The following is a 22,344-nucleotide window of genomic DNA, read 5'->3' as shown; positions in this document are numbered from 1 at the left end:
TACTGCATGTGTTGTTATTTGTAACAGCTTCCTGGTTCTTGCTTGAAACATTCTGTTGACATCTGCTGCTAAGCTCATCTTGCAAAATGGGTGCCAGTGACAGGAAAGAAAGTCTCCCAGATAGGGCAGGGAGCAGGTGAGGCATGCATAGGGGACAGCTTCTTTGGGAAATGCTGGTTCACTCATCCTATGATGGAACAGGGGCTGGTTTTGCTTGGAAAAAGCCTCAGTGATAAGAAAACGTTGGGTTCTAGCTTAATTGGTAGGTTTTTCTTCAATAGTATATGAGGTGTCTTACAATCAAGGGCCACTTGGAGTCGATAAAATACAAAAGTATTATGCTCACTTTATAGATGAGAAAGCTGAGACACAGTCATGTGAATTAAGTTGCCACAAACCCCACAGCTAGTAGGTGGCAGAGCCAGGATTTTCTCCTGAACTGTGCAGTTGATTTAAGGTCTAAACACTCAGGTTCCTTGGTACTCATGCAGCTGATCAAGGAAGGCTATTGTGATTTACTCCAATTAGCCAACCGAGTCATTGGGTGCTCCATATATTGGGGACAGGTCCAGCAGTGAGCAAGGAGTTGGAGCTACCCTCACGGAGTGCATAACTTAATAAGGGAATAGGTGTTAACCACATAACAGGAATAAATGGAAAGTTGCAACATGCGGTATCAGAAAGGAGAACCATACAGTGCTATTCAAATATAAAATGAGGGCCCCCCTTTTTTTAAGATTTTATTTATTTATTAGAGAGAGAGAGTGTGTGTGAGTGAGCATGAGCAGGGGTAGGGGCAGAGGGAGCATCAGACTCCCCGCTGAGTGCAGGGCCTGACTCAGGCTTGTTCCAATGACCCTGAGATCACAACCTGAGCCAAAATCAAGAGTTGGACCCTCAACTGACTGAGCCATCCAAGCACCCCAAGGGGCCCCTTTTCTTTTTTTTTTAATTTTTTATTGTTATGTTAATCACCATATATTACATCATTAGTTTTTGGTGCAGTGTTCCATGATTCATTGTTTGTTCATAACACCCAGTGCTCCATGCAGAACGTGCCCTCCTCAATACCCATCACCAGGCTAACCCATCCCCCTACGCTCCTCCCCTCTAGAACCCTCAGTTTGTTTTTCAGAGTCCATCATCTCTCATGGTTCGTCTCCCCCTCTGACTTACTCCCCTTCATTCTTCCTCTCCTGCTATCTTCTTCTTTTTCTTTTTTCTTAAAATATGTTGCGTTATTTGTTTCAGAAGTACAGATCTGTGATTCAACAGTCTTGCACAATTCACAGCGCTCACTGTAGCACATACCCGCCCCAATGTCTATCACCCAGCCACCCTATCCCTCCCACCCCCAACCACTCCAGTAACACTCAGTTTGTTTCCTGAGATTAAGAATTCCTCATATCAGTGAGGTCAGATGATACATGTCTTTCTCTGATTGACTTATTTCACTCAGCATAACACCCTCCAGTTCCATCCACGTCGTTGCAAATGGCAAGATCTCATTCCTTTTGATGGCTGCATAATATTCCATTGTGTATATATACCACATCTTCTTTATCCATTCATCTGTCGATGGACATCTTGGCTCTTTCCACAGTTTGGCTATTGTGGACATTGCTGCTATAAACATGGGGGTGCACGTACCCCTTCGGGTCCCTACATTTGTATCTTTGTGGTAAACACCCAGTAGTGCAATTGCTGGATCGAATGGTAGCTCTAATTTCAACTGTTTGAGGAACCTCCATACTGTTTTCCAGAGTGGTTGCACCAGCTTACATTCCCACCAACAGTGTAGGAGGGTTCAAGGGGCCCCTTTTCAATCTGGGAAGTCAGAGAAGGTTTCCTGGAAGAAGACTCCTTTGAGTAGAGGCAAATAGGCAAAAAGGAAGGAGGGAAGAACATCCCAGCAAGAGGAAACAACATATAAAAAAGGCCTTGTGGTGGGAAAGAGGTTAGCACCTTCTCAAACTGGAAAGAAGCCAGGGTGGCTACAGTGAGTGTGTGTGGGTGTTCACACATGCACACACAGATGGGGGCCAGAGTGTTCTGAGAGGAAGGTAGAGAAGTAGGTTGGGGTAAGATCATGCAGAGCCCTGTAGCCATGTTAGGATTTAAGTCTTCATCCTGAAAGCAGTGATATTCACCCGGAGTCTCATTGTCCTATATTGTTCCCTAGCTCTATTTCAGTAAATCTGAAACTGTCCCAAAGTCTGATTCATTCTCTGTGGATGAGAATAATTTTTCTGGAGGCCCTTGATAAGCAGCTATACTGTATAACGTACAATTATTTCCCCTACTATTTAAAACAGATCTCGTTGCTTGCTCTGGCTCAGCATATGATGAAACTTAGCCATAAATAAGAGAGATTTAAACTGAATTTAGATATGGTACTACAGATATCTCAGTCTGTTTGGGCTGCTATCACAAAATTCCCCAGATGGGGTGGCTTGTAAACAACAGAAATTTATTGCTCACAGTTCTGGAGGCTGGACGTCGGCGATCAGGGTGCAGGCATGGCTGGGTGAGGGCCCTCTTCTGGGTGGCAGACTTCTGTTCTCACATGGTGGAAGAAGCTGGAAGCTCTGTGGGGTCCCTTTTATGAGTGCTCTACTCTCAGGACCTAGTCACCTCGCAAAGGACCCACCTTTGGTAATGGTATTTCAACATACGAATTTGGAAGGCGACACCAACACTCAGACTATAGCAATGGTTCTCCAGACTTGTAAGTTAGTATGTATAGAAAGAGAGTGGAAACAAAGTTTATTTGCCTATGTGTAAACATGTGGCATAGAGAGATGTATGCAATGTACTGAGATCATACATATTAAATATACCATATTTAATTCAAAGAAGCACATTTTTTTCATTGAAATTATGACGTGTCTTACAACTAAATACACATCTTATGTGTCATGTATGAATTGTCAGCATCTTTTCTTTCTTGGTGATACATAAAATAATAGTCTTACAGTTGGTAGTGTCTCAGATACAATAAAGTAGAATGTCCAAGAGTCAAGTTCATAGAAGCAGAGCCAAAGAGAGGTATTGGGGTTTACATAATTTATTGAGAAGTGCTCTTTCAAAAAAGCCTGTAAAGGAGGGAGTGAAGCAGGAGAGGGAAGGAACAGAGCAAAGCCTGTAAGGGAGGGAGTGAAGCAGGAGAGGGAAGGAACAGGGTCTCAAGTCAAGACTAGCCTCTAGCTGATCCATAGGAAGTGGGTTCTGAAGCATAAGCCCATCACGGTTTTACTCTCTTGGGGAAAGAGGACTTCTGGTCACCCAATTATCTAGTCATTGACTACGGGCTGCTTTTAGAGGTGTCATAACCTCTTGGGCAAGGGGCTTTCATCAGCCAAGGGTAATCCTCAGAAGAAGCGAGGCAGCTGGAAGCCATCATCAGCCAATAGTCACAACAACTGAGAGTTGGGGACCTTCACTTGGTGTAGGGGATCTGAGGGACATTACAGCATCCACTAGAGGAATCCTGCTCAGCTTCAAGGTTCACAGTACCCACAGAATAGAAACCAGCTGCTCTCAAGAAGAATAATCATTATCCTGTCATGGTGTGACTTGCAATGTCCTCGAGGATATCCTTAGAGTAGACTCATCGCCAAGTATCCGAGGGCTGTTTCCTCCAGGTCTCCTGAAGACAGGGCATTGAGATGCCATCAGAAGACACAAATGCCACAGGCACAGAGCCACTCTGATCTGCATGTGGCCAATCTGGCTCCCAAAGGAATTCCCACACTCTTAGCATCCCAGGGGTGGTAAGAGGTGGGTGGGTGGTGGTTAGCCCAGAGATGAAAGCAGAAAGCAAGTGGGAATGTGTGTTCTGTCCCCTGTCCCACCTTTCTAGAATCTTGTCCCCCCTCCTAGCAACCTTTTCTCTACCCACATCACCACCACCCTCCCTCTGCCTGATCTCTAACTTTGTTCTCAGGATGTTTCTTTCTTTCCCTTTCCCCCCAAGGAACTTACCTTAAAAAAAAAAATGTATTACTTAGGAATTTTATGTGTTACCACCTGGGTATATTTGCATTTTAAAGAACACTGGCAGAAGATACTGTTCACCACAAGGAAATGAGTAACTCTTGGTGTAATTCAAGGCATCTGGAGTCCTTTAAATTATTCAACATGGACAAGCTCCCCATACAAACTACCAACCTGGGGTGAGTGGATAAAGAAACAGAGAAAAGTTGGGAAGATCTAACTCTTCTCTCTCATTTTGGCACATAGACCAATCGTGCTGCTAGCCTTAGCTAATTCTCCCTCTCTTCCTGTATCTTGGCTTTTTTTTTGCACAAAAGAGTGGCCAGAGGGACGGCATTGCCAGGCCCAATCAATGGCATACACAAGGATGGGATAATTCCAATATATTAATTTTCCCCATTGCAGCGATACCAACAGTAGCAGCAAGGACACAACAATCACTGAATGTTTTCTAGGTGTCAGGCCCCTTTTGGTCCCCAAGCCTTGTAAAAGAGTGGTCAGTGGACTTTCTGGTTAATTAGAGCTAAACCTCCACCTTTGGATCCTTTTTACCTTAATCAGTTTGAGTACACATTTGAGCTGACCTAGAAATGAATGTGAAAATGATGAGAAAAAAATACTGTGACCAATGTAGTCTTTCCTAGACTGAGACTTAGCATGGGGGACATTCTGGCTCAATTAAAAGAGATGTAATAAGGCAGAGAGGGATGGGGTCCTGAGGATACAGAGCTGTAAGGAAGCTGAGAGTTCCAACTTTCTCATTGTACAGATGAAAAAAATTATATACTAGGTAAATCGTCTAAAGCCACAGAGCTCCAAGAAGACTTGGTGGTAGGGGGTGGGGTCGGGGAGGTGACACGGTTATAAAAGCAGGTGCCAACAAGGACTTTGCTAGATTTAAGTGAAGATATTTTAATACAGAAATAGAAGTTTAATAATGACTGCAGTTAAATTAAGCTAGGAACAAATAAGGACAAGGACTAGTGAATGGCTTCTATCTGAGGAGTATTCATTTGCCAAGAGTACATTAGCAATCATTCTGAACTCTTTTCCTGAGCAGGTGGTGAGAAGGGCAAGCATCACCTCATGGAGATATGTTCCCCAAGGTGGGTGCCTGTGATTAGGGCACATAGCCAATAGAACATCTTGGTGAAAAATGTGGGAAGAACAGTTTTTATGCCAAAACTGTTCTTTACTATTTTAAGAAGGAAGTGGCTAGTGTTTCTTCTCTGCCCAGATTTAGTCTATCAGTGATTTATGAAAGATAGTGTACAATCCACCAGTCACCTCCAAACAATAATTTTTGGTCTTATCCAACCAACTGTGGTTAAGTGTCATCAGCTTTATGAAAGGCACTGAAACACTGAACATTTCTAACACTTCCGTCTTTGGAAGTCTAGAAGATGACTACTCTATTGCGCATTTTACTAGAGCCCCTTGGAGAATGAAAAAGAAGTCAAAAATTAAAAATAAATAAAGCATATGTTCACATACTCAAAGAGATTATAATCTGGCTGCAACAGCAGAAGGAAAAGCAAAATCATCCTTACCACCATCATTAACACCCTTGAATACTTGCTATGGATAGATACCATACAAAACACATCATGTACATTATTCCACTTAATACTTGCGTTCACCTTTAGGAGGTTCTATTATAACCCGATTTACTGATGAGAAAACTGAGCCCCAGAGAGGCTTCCAGCTTGGCAGTGCCTGAGTCATAAATGCAAACCCAAGTCTGTCTGACTTTAGAGCCTGTGATCCTTCCATCACTGCACACTGCCCTCACAAGAAAGCTTTACAGCAAAGCATGGTGATTGTCAACCTGATTAATAGAGACAGTACTGGCCCCAACATAGAGTAGATTTGTTCTTGGCTGCTGCTACTATTTATTCTGCCTGGTTTTTGATTCAGTACACCAACTTCTCACCCTCATAATGTGATTTGTGTGGGAGCAGGTTATAGACTTGTAAAGTATATAGAAGCCATGCAGTGTGTGACTTGTTATTATACATGTTAAAGAGAAGATAGAGAATAATGCAGACACCTTTTGCTCCTTCTGACAGGTCTAGTTTATGGATTATGAATTAAATGTGAGCACACTGTCTTTCCTCCTTCCAAACCTGCATTTCTAGGTAGAAATAGAAATGTATTCCTGATCTTAGCTGAAATCTTTGGGTTTCCTGTGTGTGTCTGGGTAGCAGTCATCCATCCAATAGTTACCAAGCCTTTACTAAGTGCTTGGTGATGCCCACAGTACTGCACGCACAAGGATGGAAGACCACAGCCTTTGTCCTTAGGGAGCTGAGTCTCACTGGAGACAGACATAAAGTTGCCAGATTTAGCAAATAAAAAATACAGGATACCCTGTTAAATATTTCATGGAACATAATTACACTAAAAAATTGTCCTGTTTATCTGGATAATATAATTTAACCAGGTGCCATGTAGTTTAGCTGGAAACCATAGGCAGACATAAAAATCCACCACACCCAACGAAAAGATGGCAGTTCTAATGGTTGTGCACACAGAGCTCTGTAGGCACACAAGAGAAGGCTAGCCAAGGGAGTCTTTACATGACTGTGTGGGCCAACTTAAGGGAATGGTGCCTCTGCAGGGTGATCTTGAGTAAGATTTGACAGGCAAAGATGAGGGGAAGGAAATTCCAGATGCAGGAAGAGCACAGAATTTGACATAATGCCTGGAGTGTGTGATCAATGGGAGAAGGGCAGAGACAAACGTGAGGGGCAGGTCATGAAGGGCTTTGGTAGAAAGGTGAAGGATTCAGATCTCATTCTACCATCGGTAGGAAACCACCCAACCAAATACTTTTTTCTTATTTTTTCATACAACCAGACTTTGACTAAGAAGTGTTTTATTACAAAATGTGGGCCATGGACCAATGTTACTGTGGGAGGTAATTTTAGGTAATAATTTCTGATGATTTGGCATAGTATGGGGAATGCAGCATTAAATAACCTTGACTCGCGTGGGCTAGGTATTAATCTGCCTTTTTTTTTTCAGTTTAAAGCTCTTAATTTTATTTTTATGTATACACTTAAAAAATTTATAGACTTTGTTTTTTAGAACAGTTTGTGGTTTACGAGACATTGAGCAGAAAGTACAGAGTTCCCATATATCCCCTCTTGGTTCCTTTTTTATTGTCTTTCAATCACTTCTTATTACTCAAGATGGAAGTCTTCATTTGGTGTTATTCTTTTTTTTATTTTTTAAGTAACCACTACCCCCAGCATGGGGCTCAAACTCATGACAGAGAGTGTCACTTGTTCGGTGGACTGAACCAGCCAGGTGCCCGGTGCTGTTCTATCTTTAAGACCTTTCCAAAAGTTCTTTGTGTTGGACGAGCGGGAGAGGGAGGGAAAGGGGAGGGGGGGAAAGAGAGCATTCAGGCTTTGAATCTTTGACAAGCCACAAAAATCAGTTGTTTTCTTTTTTTTTTTTTTTAAGATTTATTTATTTATTTTGAGAGAGTGAGAATGAGAGAGAGAGAGCACATGAGAGGGGGGAGGGTTGGAGGGAGAAGCAGGCTCCTCGCCGAGCAGGGAGCCCGATGCGGGACTCGATCCCGGGACTCCAGGATCATGACCTGAGCTGAAGGCAGTTGCTTAACCAACTGAGCCACCCAGGCGCCCAAAAATCAGTTGTTTTCAATGTATTTGTTTATGAGGTTTTCTTCCACTTCTGAGAACAATATTCATCTTCCACTTAAGTTTTGATGATAAAAAGTTTTGTCGCAAAATAAGTTTACTCCTATACAAGAAGTAAATAGATAAAGCAGATAATAAAAGTGGCATGTGAATAACCAAAACTTGGAAAATTTAGGGGCAAGGCTGAGCTTGCCTTCTTACCTGGTGACAAGCTCCCACTAAGACTTTTCAGCATTAAGGAATTTTCTGGGGGGAAAGCTCCATCTTTTTTGGGAGAATGAATAAGGATTGTCTGGGAGGACAGTGGCTTTACAGGAATCCAGTATATTGCTCAAACTCTTTCCCTGGCTGCTCTTCTCTGACCTCTCATTCCCATCTGGTCACATGTTCCTTTTCTTAAAAGCCCTGACTATGAGGAACACTCAAATGAATGCTTCCTTTTAAGAGGATACCAACATGAAAATCCCAAATATTTGCCCTTAAAAACTTGAGGGAAAAAAAAAAGGCTCAAGATTTTTAAAACAGTGAGTACCCATGACACATCTACAACTTACTGGTGATTTTCAGGAACATTCTTGGAGAGAGGACTATTTATTAATTTATGGAAAATTCTCTGAAGCCCATTTTCTGGATCAGGGTGCAGGGGACTGCATGATATCAGTAAAAGGACTGAACAAGGCAGTGGATTTTATTTGCTTTGAGAGACTCTTTTATTCATTCATCTTCCTTTTAATTTTCTCTAGCATACCTGGGTTCACATCTGGGCTCACCCAGTTACTAGCCGTGTGATACACGGCTAGTAGATGAAGTTCTTTACTTCATCTCCCTGAAATTCCTGTCTGTAAAATGAGAACAGTATTACTGTGAGAATGAAATGAAAGAGTGTGTGGACTTCTTGAGTCTCACTGTTTGTCAAGAGTTGCGATTTGTGCTTGCCATGTCCTCTTTGGTTCTAATGCCTCACTGATGATTGCAATCCGTCCTTTGATGTACTTTAACAGTGGTGCTCAATGTGAGTGTAGACCAGAACAATCTGGATTCCCCTCATGATCCTCCACCCAGCTTCTAATTCAGGGTGTGAGTTATGTGTACATGTGAGAATATGAATTTTTAACAAACTCCCAGGGGATGCTCCTGATCCCAGAGCCTCACTTTGCAAAACCCAGTACCAGGTCATCCCCAACAAAGATGAAACCCTCAGGCAATGGCTTTCAGTTGTGACTCACCAGAACCTACTTTGAGAAACATATTTCACATTGTGACCCTGGTATAAACACACATATAACTGAACAAGTTTCATGAAATAATAGTTATCATTGTGCATTCTGATATTTCTTATTTTAAGAGAATGCTGACCCATAAATTTCATTTTGTGAGCCATGATTGGATCATGCCTCAGAAAATACTGTTAGTGCTTGATAAGCAAATGCTGCTTTGGTAAAAATGAGCAACTCAGCATTAAACCACAAGGCAAAAATTAGGTGACTTCTCATTCTCTTTTCCTATCAAAATAGAAAGGACATTATAAAATCTTGGACTCTTTCTATTCCTAGGCGAGAGAAATCATCCTGGGAGCTTGACTGCTGACAGTGGGATGGAGAAGACTGGTGTCTGGGGGATTCTCTTGAACTCTGACATGCGTCCTGTTTCACTGTTAAAACGGGTGACAGGCCTGAAGTAACAATGAAGAAAATGAAACATGTCCCTGCTCCAACATGTAGAGAGATGCTATACAGTGTGAAATGCCCGAGGCTGCTGGGATGACGCCATCCACATCTGGGCATAGAACTCATTCTCCACCTTGTCCTCCTCTCTACAGACATTTTCCAGGCTGCTCTTTCTAGAGGCCTGTGACTAGTGGGAGTTGGCTTTGGTGTTTGGGTGATCCTTGACTTTTCATTCGTCGAACTTGCACGTATTACCCATTCATGCAGAGAACTGGACCCTTCCATTGTCCTCAGCTATGTAATGATTTCTCAGCCATCTTTCCAGCAGCAGCCTGTGCTCTGGGGATGGGTGAAGGCCTTAGTCAAGGTGACAGGCATATGCACTCACTCATACCAGTGTCAGTGCTGGTCTGGTCCCAGGGGCCTCAGCCTGGCCAACAGCTTCCTTGCCATCTCCTCTGTCCTTCCAGCAGCCTGGCCTTCCAGAGCCCGCTAACTCCAAGCTCCAGTCCTCACATCTCTGTCTCAGCCTCACTCAGAGATCACCTGGGCTTGGTAGAAGGGCCTGTCCGGGAATGGGGGAGGAGTGACAGGGCCAGGCCCCCTGGGCTCTTGTTTTGGTACAGGGAGGAGTACCTCTGCTTCTGTCCTGCCTGATGTACTTAGCACATCTGGGCCCAAAGATTTAAAGATCAGGGGCCCCAGAACTTTCCATCCTTGCCCCTGTGGTGAGGGCAGGCTTAATTTGGGTTCCAGGCAGATAAGCAGTTGGACCCTGTGGACACAGTACACAGCCTCCTCACCCCATGAAAGTTCTATCTGTCTCCCACACCCCCAAACCCGGTGGTGGGGTTTGGGCTAGAAAGGAGCAAAGCATCACTAACCATACTTAAGATCTTTATGAAAAAAGGGACAAAAACTTTTTTGGAACCAAAATGCTCTTGTGCTCATCACGTCTCAGTCTCTGTGACTTTGAGACCTACAATTTTCATAACACTTTTCCAGTCACCATTTCACTGGGAGGCTACATTCCAGAATGGGGACCAGGCAATAAAGAAGAATGAGCTACAGCAATGGAAAGATGATTCAGATGAAAACAGAGAAGTGGAGGACAGAAATACACAGAAAACCCCTGCGTTCCCCACTCTCTCCTCTTCCTGTTTCTGATCGCATATGAAGACAGCTATTTTTGTGTCTTTGGAATTCTACGAACCAAGTGTTATTCTGTATGCCTCTAACAGTGCTTGGCACAGAGTAGGTGCCCAATAAATATTTACTGAATGATTAAAAGCTGCCTCTTTTCTCTTAAGCTAGCATCTGCTACTCTATGTTCCAAAGAATCCTAAGGTTCTATCAAAATCTTAGTCATTAAGAGCTAGGGAGAGCTGGTTCCACTCCATGACTTCAGATCCCCAGTGTTGATCTGATGGCAGCCCCATGTGGGAATGGTTGGTGTGAGAAGCAGCTGTCTTCTCTGGGCCCTAAATGTCTGAGCTGTCTCAGTTAACAACAACAACAACAACAAAACATTATAGCTAGTAGAAGGACTTTCTAGCTTTTGTGTGTACGTGTGGATTTTTGTTTAATTTTATAAAAGAATTTTAGAAAGGCACTGGGGGAGAGAAAAATGACACCATTCTAATTCAAACTGATGCAGCAGAGAAGAATTTTGTACTACAAACGATGGCCCAATTAGCAGTGGCTTCTATGTATTTGGAGGACACTAGGGAAATATGGCACTTGTTTCTTTCTTTCTTTTTTTTTTTTTTTTAAAAGATTTTATTTATTTATTTGACAGAGAGAGAGAGATCACAAGTAGGCAGGCAGGCAGGCAGAGGGAGAGGGAGAAGCAGGCTCCCCGCTGAGCAAGGAGCCCAATGCGGGACTTGATCCCAGGACCCTGGGATCATGACCTGAGCCAAAAGCAGACGCCTAACTGACTGAGCCACCCAGGTGCCCCGGCACTTGTTTGTTTCTTGATCACTGTGAAAAATCCCATCTTTGGCAATCTCTGGAAAGCCCTCTTAATGGCATGGTATTATTTAGCTATGCAGGGGCCTCTGTTGTGGAGGTCATAAAAACATTGCCTAAGAGATGTGCATGGAAAGTGGAAAGGCTAAGTTAGAGAACGGGAGTGATACATTCTCTGATACCACAAGAGCTTTAGGCAATTTTGCAGTGAGACTGCAAAAAGGTGGAATTCAACCTGTAAAGCGTTAGGAGGAAGACTAATGAATGGAGCATTAATGATATTCGCTGCAAATAAAAATGCAAACACACCAAGCCACGGCCTTTTAAAATGTTGCAAGTGTATTTTATCTCGGAGATCGGCTTACATTAGTTCTTGAATCTTTGCTTCCAATTTTTGAGCATCAGCTCCACAAAATTCAAAAATCTGTTCACAAATACACAAGGGGAAATATGTATTGGTTTAAATATTTGCAGACATTAAAGCTTTGAGGAGTTTTGTTCCTGTTAAATTATCCTCTACTCATTTCCATTGTCTGAAAGATACTTAAAATATAAATACACATCTAACACATTAAATTCATGATGTTTCAATTATTTGGCACCTTTTGCCAGATTTATATAATTCTCCTTAACAGTCTTCTAAACTGAGATTTAAAACATATAATGTGTTAGAAATGAGAAAACTCAATCATTGAAACCTTTCAGAGCCTTTATACATTACATTGGTCTTAAGGACTTGTTAATTCATACACATGATTTCCTGAAATCAAATGAGACGTGATTTCCCATGCCCTGACGTTTGCACAGGTAACAGTATTATAACCAACTGATTCTAAGAAGCACATATTCTTTTCATATTGTCAAATCTCTGACTCAGGATGTATCTCATAGTGGGTGGTATATTTTATTTGGAACACTTTTCAGTCGTATGTAACATAAGGGTGCCTCTGTCAATGGGCAGCTTATATTTGATGAAATATGGAAGTTTAAGACTCCTACCATGCATTATCACTTTAGTACCAATTGTATGATGTGCTTGTAGAGAAGATAGAATTTGGGTAAACTGAGGATGGGATTAGCTGAAGATTTGAGTTTCCAGTGAGGGAGGTTTCAGCAGCCAGAAATGGTGTTAGGACTTTGGGACAGGGATTGGAAAGTTCTAGAACAACTTCAATGCTCAGTGTATAGCAGAGAAGAAACTATCCCTGCTTCTAATGCTTCTGCTTCCCCAGGCAGCAGCATTCTATCTGGGTGCTGCCTGTGGGCATCATGGTTCATTCTATTTCTTGAAAGTACAGACCAGGCTTCTGACTCCATCTTGATCCCATTTCACTTACCGGCTCGCCCATGAATCCACTTCCATTACAGCAAATTGCTCTTTTGAGTCTTGAGAATAGGGTTACCTAAGTGTGGGTGCAGAATTTCATGATTTATCTGGGTTGCCTGGTTTGTACCCATTTCCTCTATAAATAGTTCTCATGGCATTGGCTGCCGGGGAGGAAGGTGTCAGAAAGGATTTACAAAGTGTTTCATTTCTATGAGTCGGGTGGCAGCTGGATGGTGTCTATAGGCATGACGGGAGTTTCATAATCCTCTGAGCCCATGGCAGGTACGAAGACAAGAACCCCTGGCATGAACATAGGCAGGGCTTGGCCACCTGAATGACCAGATTTGGCCAACAGTTTTCCAAGGTGATTTTATCAATTTATATTCCACCAGCAGAGGATGAATGTTCTGGGTGCTCCATATGCTCCATATGCTCGACAAGACTTTGTATTGCCCATTCTTTACCGTGTTAGCCATTCTGGTGGCTTTAGGGGACATTAAATTTGTCACCAAATTTCATGGATTTTACCTCATCAACTTTCCCTTGAACTTAAGCAACAGCGTGTGACTTGTCTGTCTTCAGTCTTATGTCCCTTAGTTCTCTTTCTCCTTGAAGATCAAAAACACAAATCTAGTCTTTGTAAAATTCTTCAGTGTTTCTCCACCACCATAAAATCCAAGGTCCTTACAGGGATTCCTTGATTTTGTCCTGTCTACCTCACTGTCCTCCACCTGAAACTCTGACTTCTAGCAACACATAATTGGATTCACTTATTTATTTAATTGAATAAATACTTAATAAGTGTCTACTATGAGCCAGACATTGTAAACGTGCCAGACAAAAATCCCCTCTGGAGTTCATATTCTAGTGATAATTTTATACTATCGTATTGTTATCAAAAAATTCCTGATACATACCCACGCTGTTTTGTAACTCCCACTTGTTCCCTTCTTTCTCACCTGTTAGTCTTAACCATCCTTCAAGATTTAACTCATGAAGTCTCTGTAATCTCACAGAACTTGGGCATTCTACTACTCAAGAGTTGATTTTGTTACACCGTCTTCTGCATCTGACCAAAGACGGGGACTCTGTCTCATTTTTTTCCCTCCATACTTTTAGTATCTAGCTAGGAACCTTGTACAGAGCAGATGCTCTGTTAATGATTTTAGGCCTGAAGTGAGCTGAGCTGAGGTGATTTCTGGCCACTGAAGTACAGGTCCAAGACTCTGGGTAGTGTTAGGTTTCAGAGACCAGGTGTTATCTATTTTATTTTTTGTCCAGTTTGCCAAAAGCAAATGGTACGTGTCTCCCTGTCTAGCATGGGGCTTTGTACACAGGAGCTTCATATATGTAGTCAATGAATGAGGAGCAGCTTAGTGATAAGAGCTTATTACATAAGTTGCTTTCTTTTGAAGGGAGATATATATGCAAGGAAACTAGCATATAATTTCTGCTCAAAATGTTTTCTCATTTGAATCTGAATGTTTCGCTCTGTCTCTCAAAGGCATGCACCACTATGAGGGAAGCAATGTTTACTTCTCTCTCCTCAGTGCCTTCAGTTTAAGCAGTGCGGCCACCCCCATAATGACTGCTAATGAAAATGGCGAGCTCCAGTTTGCAGAGCCCAATGGGATACGGGTCAGGGGGCGGCTATCCATGCATTATAGAACCACCTATGTCCAATAGTCACTTAAAAAATCTTTCATTATGAACTTTAAAAAAGGATTTTATTTTTAAGTAATCTCCATGCCCAATGTGGGGCTCTAACTCACAACCCCAAGATCAAGAGTCACACACTCCACTGACTGAGCCAGCCAGGCATCCCTCATTATGAACATTTTCAAACACATACACAGAAAGAGAATAATAAAGTGACTCCCAACCGCCCCCCCCATTTACCTATCACCCAGGTCCAACCAGCAGCATTTTTTTTTTTTATGCCAAAGACATTCAATCACCTGCAAAAAGTATATTACTGTTACTGAGAAAATGCAAAAGGTCTAGAGACGGGGGTCCCTTCCTAACAAATGGACTTCTGAGAGTATCAATTAAGGAGTCTAATGATGCATTCACAGAATAATTAAAATACTTTGGACAGTTGATAGGCAATGTGGTTAAGTGAATACTGAAGTTAGGTTTGGACCAGCTGAATGAAAGCTTGCCAATTTTCCAGACTGCTTTACTGAGTTAAAAACAACAACAAAATCCTCAAAGCAATAATAACAACACAAACAAAAGAGCCCAAACAACCAACCAACACAAGACACTTTTTTGGGAGAAAGCTGTAGCAATGTTTGTACATACAATATAATTTTAGAAGCTGTAATAGTATGATGTTCCTTTTCTTCTTTACAAAGGGTTTGCTAAGGCATTAAATCTTATTAATGAGATGGGAGGAATATGTCCAACAAGAGAACACTGAAAAGTACCCCCACCTGCTGGGAGCTGGACAGTGTTGATTACTTTTTGATCCCATCTTGGATTCCTTCTCTGATTCAACCAGACCCATGCCTTGCCCAGAACCATCTGCATCACACTGCAGGTGTTTGCACACTTCCCCCTGGACTTTCACAACACGTTGCAGGGCAGGCCTTACAAATGCAAGCAGCTCAACTGTGGTTTTCGGACTTTAGCAAAATCAAACCGAGAGGGCAGGGCCTCTTAGAAACAGTGTTTCAAACAGCTTGAATTTATATGCATTTGGATTCAGGAAAAAAGCGTATGAAAGCAATCTATTATCTATTTTTTTTTTTCTAAGCTACACTGGCCTTCTTCCCAATTGGTTCCAATAATGAGATTTCAGTAAAACATTAACTTGCTTTCATTTTCTTATAGCTGTAATTTAGAAACTCTGGCTACATGCTTATTTTAAGCACTAGCGACATAAATATTGACTAAGGTGCTTTTCTCTTTCCATGTTAGGGGTTGACAAACTTTTTTTGCAAGGGCCCAATACCCGTTTTAGGCTTTGTAGGCCATATGCTGTGTGTTGAAACGACTCAGATCTGCTATAGTAGTGTGATAGTAGCCAAAGACAATATTTAAACAGATGGACATGACTGTGTTCCAGTAAAACTTTATTTACAAAAAACTGGTGGAGGGTCAGATTTGGCCCTGGGGCCACAGTTTGCCAAGCTTTAGTCTACTGCCATCCTTAGTCTACTGTCATCAATTGAAGGTGTTGAACATACACGTGAAGCTGCCTAAGAGCTCATCACTCAGTACAATATGGTTTTTTGTTGAAGGGGGAAAGGAGCATGAGTCTAATGTTGTGGGAATTTATCCTAAGCCACACTGAGAATTAGGAAAAGTGATTCTGGACTCTGGCAGGAAGAGATGTCTTTCTGCCCATTACTAGAAGTATGGGATGAAAATTTGTTCACGGGGATAATAATGGTCCGGAGCCATTCCCTTCAATGACCTATACTCCTGTTCTCATGTTCCCATTGGAAAATCTGCTCAACTGTCCAATACTGGAAATCCCTTCATTGACTTCTCCCCAGGTTGAGGTGAGCATATAAGTGGAGACTAAACAAAGGAATGAGTTTATGATTATCCTCTGCCTTTTTGGGGGTGCTCTGCCCAAGGGACAGGTCTGCTCTCCTCCCACTGTTTTTCTTTTTCTGGAAAGCACATCTGAAGTAGGCCTCAGGTAGGACTGGAAGGCCATCATCTCCCTGTCTCCTCACTTTTGGAGTATGACAGTTGTGAAAAGCAGCAATATCTCCTTCACCTAGGTGGGTAAGTTTCTCCTCTGCAGCCCAAGATTCTCCCTTAGGTGGGTCATCTCAAAGTCTATGCTTCAAGGGAATCACAGGAAGTCTGCTGACATGAGTCCAAGCCATGTTCTGTAAATAGCACAATTTAACGCTACTGCTACTTACAATTTTCCACATGACTCTGTGTGAGAAGAGTTAACACAGCAGGTCTGGTTCCTTATCTCTTGCTTGTCTCCAAGGAAACCATGATTGATCCGTCATCAACCCCCCAGAGAATGGGTCCCCTCCCCCACCAAAGTGTTCTTTGTATTAATGATTGATGATTTTGTTATATATACCTGGAGTGATGGACCAAGCCACACTGGCTTGCTTGGCATAAACATCAATATTAATGATGGGCACCTGGTTTTATTGTTGGGGTCCTAGTCTCCATTGTCATAGTTGGCTGTGTAGCAATCGTTGCCTAGCAAGATATGTCTACGTGACCAGGCCCCCATAAAGGCCTCAGACCCTGAGCTTCAAAAGAGCATCCCTAGGCAGAAACATTCCACAGATGTCCTTGAAGTTCACTACTAGAGAAAGAAACAGAGCGCTCCTATGTGTCTCCAGCCAAGGAAGAACATCAGAAGCTTGTGCTGACCTTTCTGGACTCTACCGATGCTTATCTTTTTCCTGATGCTTTTGCTCTGTATTTTCTGTTGTAATAAACCTTAGCTAGAAGTATAACCTGCTATTGAATCTTTAAGTCCTTCCAGCCAATCACTAAATGAATGATTTAAAATTTAGAGGCCAGGGCTAGGAGGGGGATGTAAAATTTAAGGGGTTCCCAGAACTCAGTAATCAAGATAAATAATATTTTAATAAATATTTTAAAAGTTAAACATTAATGCAAAAATCCATCATAAACAAAATATCAAAAATTCAAATAAAGACAGGCTTCCACCCTATACTTGCAATCTCCTGCCTCACTTGCCTCACCATAATCCCTGCCCTGTATTTTTAGCAATGGTGGTAAATGGTGCTAAATGGTGATAAATGTTTGCTACCCATCTCTCTCACTTTCCTTGCATCTCACTTAGTTCTTGCCCCTTCCAGTCAATTAATCTCTGCCAATGTATCAGCTGCTTATGGGGCTGACATGTAACTCCGTTTTGGACCTGAACACTATGGGAGAGTGCTTTTATTTTCCCTCAGGTGGAACCCCTCTGTGTCTAACACCATCCTTAACAGTTTGAATATCCCTGGTAGGTAACTCTTGAATGCTAAGATGACTTATCTTAAATGGGTATTGTAGTTATTCAAAGAGTTTTAGAGGTCTCTCCTAACCACTGTTTCCAAGTTCCTATTTATTCATAGATTTTCAGGGAGATAGGAGCACAGAGAGATTCTGGGGCTCTAGCAATAACCTTATTTTATAATATGTACCAAGTCCAGTGCTAAAGCACTTTATATACATTATCACAAATTTTCATGACAACAGTTCAAAGATACATGATCTAGTCCCTATTTCATAGAGAAGGAACTGAACTCAAGGTGGTGAAGGAAGACCTGGGGTTCAACCCGCAGCTGTCTGAATCCAGAGACAGCAAAAACTAGCCACAGACACTCTTTTGGGCAGTGGGTCAAGCACTGTTTCTTATGAACTTGAACGGTGAGCATTTGGGAGGGTGATTCTCCAAGGACCACCATCTCCTCACTTCCTATTGTCTCATTTATTTTCCCTGACTAGCTCTTGAAGACACCAATCCTGTCCTCTGGAGCACACAATGGTGCTGCCCCTTGGGGATTCTTTTCATCTCTGTACCTACTTGAAGGAGGGAGCTTGTTGGAAATGACTTCCATGACCCTGCTGTTCACAAGCAAAGGGGCAGGCACTTCCTCCCACTCGATGTGAGCATAGGAACCCTCAGTTCTTCTGAATTATTCATTTGTAAATAACTCACTTATCAGCATCTATGCACCTATATCCCATCACTCTTATGAGTAGATTAAAGTGCTTTGAGAAGCCATTTATTCATATCAAAGAATGAAAGATGGAACCAATTTCTGATGTTGGCCCATGTTTAAGCAGTTGACCAAGAGTTGCTAAATCTTTTTTGTTTTGTTTTGTTTTTTATTTTAATTCCAGTATAGTTAACATACAGTGTTATATTACTTTCAGGTGTTCAGTATAGTGTTTTTTCTTTAACAGCTAAGGACAGTAGCTAAGTCTTCCTACAAGACAATGTCAGGACTAGAAACCTTTGCAGACCAATTATATATATTATATTTATATATATTATAATTTGTCTGCAAATTATATATGTTTATTATATACATTTTTAAAAAATTTTTATTGTTATGTTAATCACCATACGTTACATCATTAGTTTTTGATGTAGTGTTCCATGATTCACTGTTGAGTTGCTAAATCTTTGTTACTCTTCCTTTCTGCTATTCCATTGACATATGTCAACTTCAGTCTGGAATCAATGTTATTAACGCAGGGGATCTACAGATGGGCTTCAGAGACTCAATGAATAACTAGTATTATATGCACATTGTAATTTATGTATTTATCTACGTATAATAGAATACAGTATAATATTTTGGTTAAAAAAATCAGTTAAGGTTTTGGATAGCCCATCTGAAAGACACCGCAGATTTTTTTTTTTTAACCATAGTCAATCTTACTGGAACAGGATGTGTCCCAGGTGAAAAAACGAAGGAATACAGCAGGAAGAACAACCCCACCTTATTACCTAGAATTTGCTTTCATTGTCCTATGCCCCAACACTGTGAAATAACTGGTGTTTACAGCGCATCCCTGCTAGGTGGCCATCCAAATCTGTATGAAAACTTCCAGCATCAAGTAATGCCCATTATCCACCATGACCCTAAGTCACTGTTATACAGCTTTATTTGTTCCAGTTTTTTAAAGTTTTATTTGTTTATATTTTGTGTATTTTGAAAATATTTGAAATGAGCTAGAATCAAGAACAAGATAAAGTAACAAAACCAGTCAAGTATGATTCAGTATGGAGATGGCAATTAGGGAATGCCAGGTAACTGCAGATAAGGGAGGCTAGTGTGTTTGAGTAAAGGAAGTAATCTTGAGATTATTGGCAGCAATGGAAAAAAAAGAAACCCAAGGGATTCCCTAAGCCTTCTGATCTAATGCAAGGGAGTAGGTCATATTTTTGAGGACAGCAAATATTCTCCTAACTCTGTTCTATGAGGAATTATCACAGGGCTTTTTATACAATGTATATTTTAAAAGGCATAATGGATCGTGGTTCCTTGCCAGATGTTTTACCAGAAATGTGAGCATATTTCTTATAACATCCCTTAATAGAAACCGGATTCTAGGTTTTTTTTTTTAATACTAGATAAATACTACTTAATTGCTTTCCTAAGTCAATTTTCAGCTCTGCTGTCCCAGATGAAAGAGAGACGGAAGTGGTCTCAAAGAAGTGAATTTAATTTTTTTCTACCCCAATGAGAACAATGAATGTCATTGGCAGATTTCCTAATCAATTCTATTGAGAGAGGAGGGAAATTCACATAGACTGGTACTTTTGCACAGCTATCCCCAATTTTCTCTGGGTCCAGTGATTTTCCTGTGCAGATCATTGCAAGATAGAACCTGGGGGGCATTTCAGAGGTCTCAGGTTTTGACTGCAGCTCTGGATGCAATGGAAGAGTTGGGGGGCCCTCCAGAAGCCCTATACGGATCTCAGATACCAAATGCTGGGGAAAGGTAAAGTGAAAAGGTAAAGAGATTTGTAGTACCGTCTGTTTAGGATCTCCTGCCCCCATAATTTTGCTGTTGTCTCTTGCACAGGAGATAGATATTCTCTGTCAAGTGGAAGCCAGCATTGCAAATCTTTGCAAGTTTTCAAATGATGTCTAAATTGATCCGAGTATGAGTCTTTCTGGAGATACGATTACACATACAAAGTTTAGAAGTAGACTTATTTGTAATATTATGACAGAAATGCTCTCAAGTAGTTGTTGTTTTTTAAAAAACTCCATAACCAGGATGCTAAGTTGGGAATATTCAATGAGACACTGAGTTCTCAAGAACATTTATCAAGACATGGGTAGCCATGTTATAATCAGATGCTGGCTGGCTGGCTGACTCTGGAATTAGAATATAGAGAGGTAGATCAGCTTAATGAATAATGTCATCAATTCAGTTAATTTTATTTTCCATTAGCTAACTGGCATAAAATTCAAATTTCAGATCCTTCTGAATGCCTAGAATACAGACATTTTTTTCCATCCATTCCAAAGGGATCCATATCCTGTAGAAACCTGTTCAGAAATAACTGGATGCAAGAGGTCACCCCACTCACCACTGAGAGTTCCTCCACCTCCATATAGAACTGAGGCCAAGCAGGGCCAAGCTCTTCCTCAAAAGCATAGCTATGGATTTGCTCAAGAGCCTAGACACACAGTAGTTGAGCACTCCAAGTTTTGTTTAATAAAATGGAGAACAAACTGTTGGGTTGCGGCAGACCTTAAGCAATATCATCTGCAGAGGAGATGGAAGCAGAGAGCTGTTCTGAGCAGAAGAGAAACCCTCCCTGAGTTAGATGGGCATGAGAACAGAATAAGGAGGAGAGGCAGAGCTGGTGGTGGGAGGTCGGCCAAAGACAGCAGCTTTCCTTTACTCTTTCATTTGTTCATTCGCTCACAAGTCAAACACAAAAGGAGTATTTTCTAACCCGGGGGATTCTTCTAGACACTGACAGGAACTCCTCCAGGTGCTTGGAATAATATGAGAAAAAATACATGAAGTTAAGGCCTGAGTCAAACTGAAATGGGCTTGGAAAAGTAGAATGGGACAAAATTGTGGAGAAATTTTGAATGCCAGACTCGAGTATGAGGATTTAGTCTTGATTCTGAAGACAATGGAGGAGAAGAGGGATCCAATTTTAAATAAGGGAATGACATATGTGGAGCCGTGCCAGGATCTATTTAGAAAAGAGAACAGAGCTATGGTGTGAACTTGGGGGTAAGGAGGGCTACTGCACTTGTTTATGTTAAAGGTAGTTAGAGCTGGAACTATACAAAGGGATGAAATTACTAGAGGAGAAGAAGTAGAATGGGGAAAAGAGAGAACCTTGGGAAACACTCATATTTTAGGACAGCAGGAGACAAGCTAGAGGAGAGCTGGGGGAAAGGATCAGGGATAGATGCCAAAAAGGAAGTTTTCAGGATATAGAAGCTCATTAGTTAATGGTGCTTTTGTATAACCAAGGAATACAGGATTGAGAAATGGCTATTTGAATTAGGTGCTGGAAGACCCTTGGTGACTTTTAAAAGAGCAGATGAAGGAATAAGTGGAAAATGAGAACTGAAGGCAATAAGTATATTCTACTTTTTCAAGAGCTAGATCATGAAATGAAGGACAGTAGTCTGAGAGAGCATTAATTTTGTCATTAGAAATGTTTTGGTTGCAAGTAACAGCAAAAGCAACCCCAGGTTTGCAGAACTAAAGAATCTGTGGGGGTAGTTCAGGCTTCAGGCATGGATAGATTCAGGGTTCAGTCAACACTCCTGGTATTTCCTGGTTTGACTTTGCTTTTTTGCTCTATGGTGGCTTCTTTGGTGGCAAGCTAGTTGTAGTATCATCAGCCTCATATCTTCCCAAGTTCAAATCCAGTGAAATCAAAAGAGAAGGCTTTTACCTAGCTGCTTAAGCCAAGTCTTAGAATTAGCTCCGGTTGGGCTTGGATTGGCTTGACCAGAGTCAAGGGCCCATTCTTGATGGGGATGGAGTTCACTCGTAGGTCCAGGCCTGGATGGAGCCCTAAGGAAGCACATGGACCAAGAATGGGAAAGGGCATGGTTCCCTGGAGGAAAACCAAAGAACTCTTGATAGAGAATGAAGAATGGCAGTTGGTAGCAAAAGTGAGTGTCCAAACACCAGGTCTGAAAGAAGATGGTTGATCGATCGAGGCCTGGAGCTTAAGGGAGGGAATGCAATCAAGGTACAATGGATGATC

General features: G+C 41.6%; 1 protein-coding gene across 4 annotated transcripts in view; it reads right to left on the bottom strand.

Moving 5' to 3' along the window:
* Window positions 1-11,623: 11,623 nt before the first annotated feature.
* Window positions 11,624-22,344, bottom strand: part of TXNDC8 (thioredoxin domain containing 8) — a 21,289-nt gene continuing 10,568 nt past the window's right edge. For 3 of the 4 annotated variants that reach the window (XM_025888663.2, XM_073876575.1, XM_025888664.2), the window contains 2 exons: window positions 12,643-12,708; window positions 11,624-11,729 (listed from right to left, as the gene is read on the bottom strand). In XM_025888663.2, coding sequence (XP_025744448.2) covers window positions 11,667-11,729; window positions 12,643-12,708 — 129 coding nt within the window. In that variant the 3' untranslated portion in view covers window positions 11,624-11,666. The remainder of the gene's footprint in view (window positions 11,730-12,642; window positions 12,709-22,344) is intronic. The other variant, XM_025888665.2, reaches the window with a different exon arrangement.

This window comes from Callorhinus ursinus, unplaced genomic scaffold, assembly GCF_003265705.2.
Source record: "Callorhinus ursinus isolate GAN/ISIS: 27379988/994484 unplaced genomic scaffold, GSC_fseal_2.0 scaffold24, whole genome shotgun sequence".
NCBI lineage: Eukaryota > Metazoa > Chordata > Mammalia > Carnivora > Otariidae > Callorhinus > Callorhinus ursinus.
Note: the sequence above shows the minus strand (reverse complement) of the source record. Positions and strands in the feature narration are given on the sequence as shown.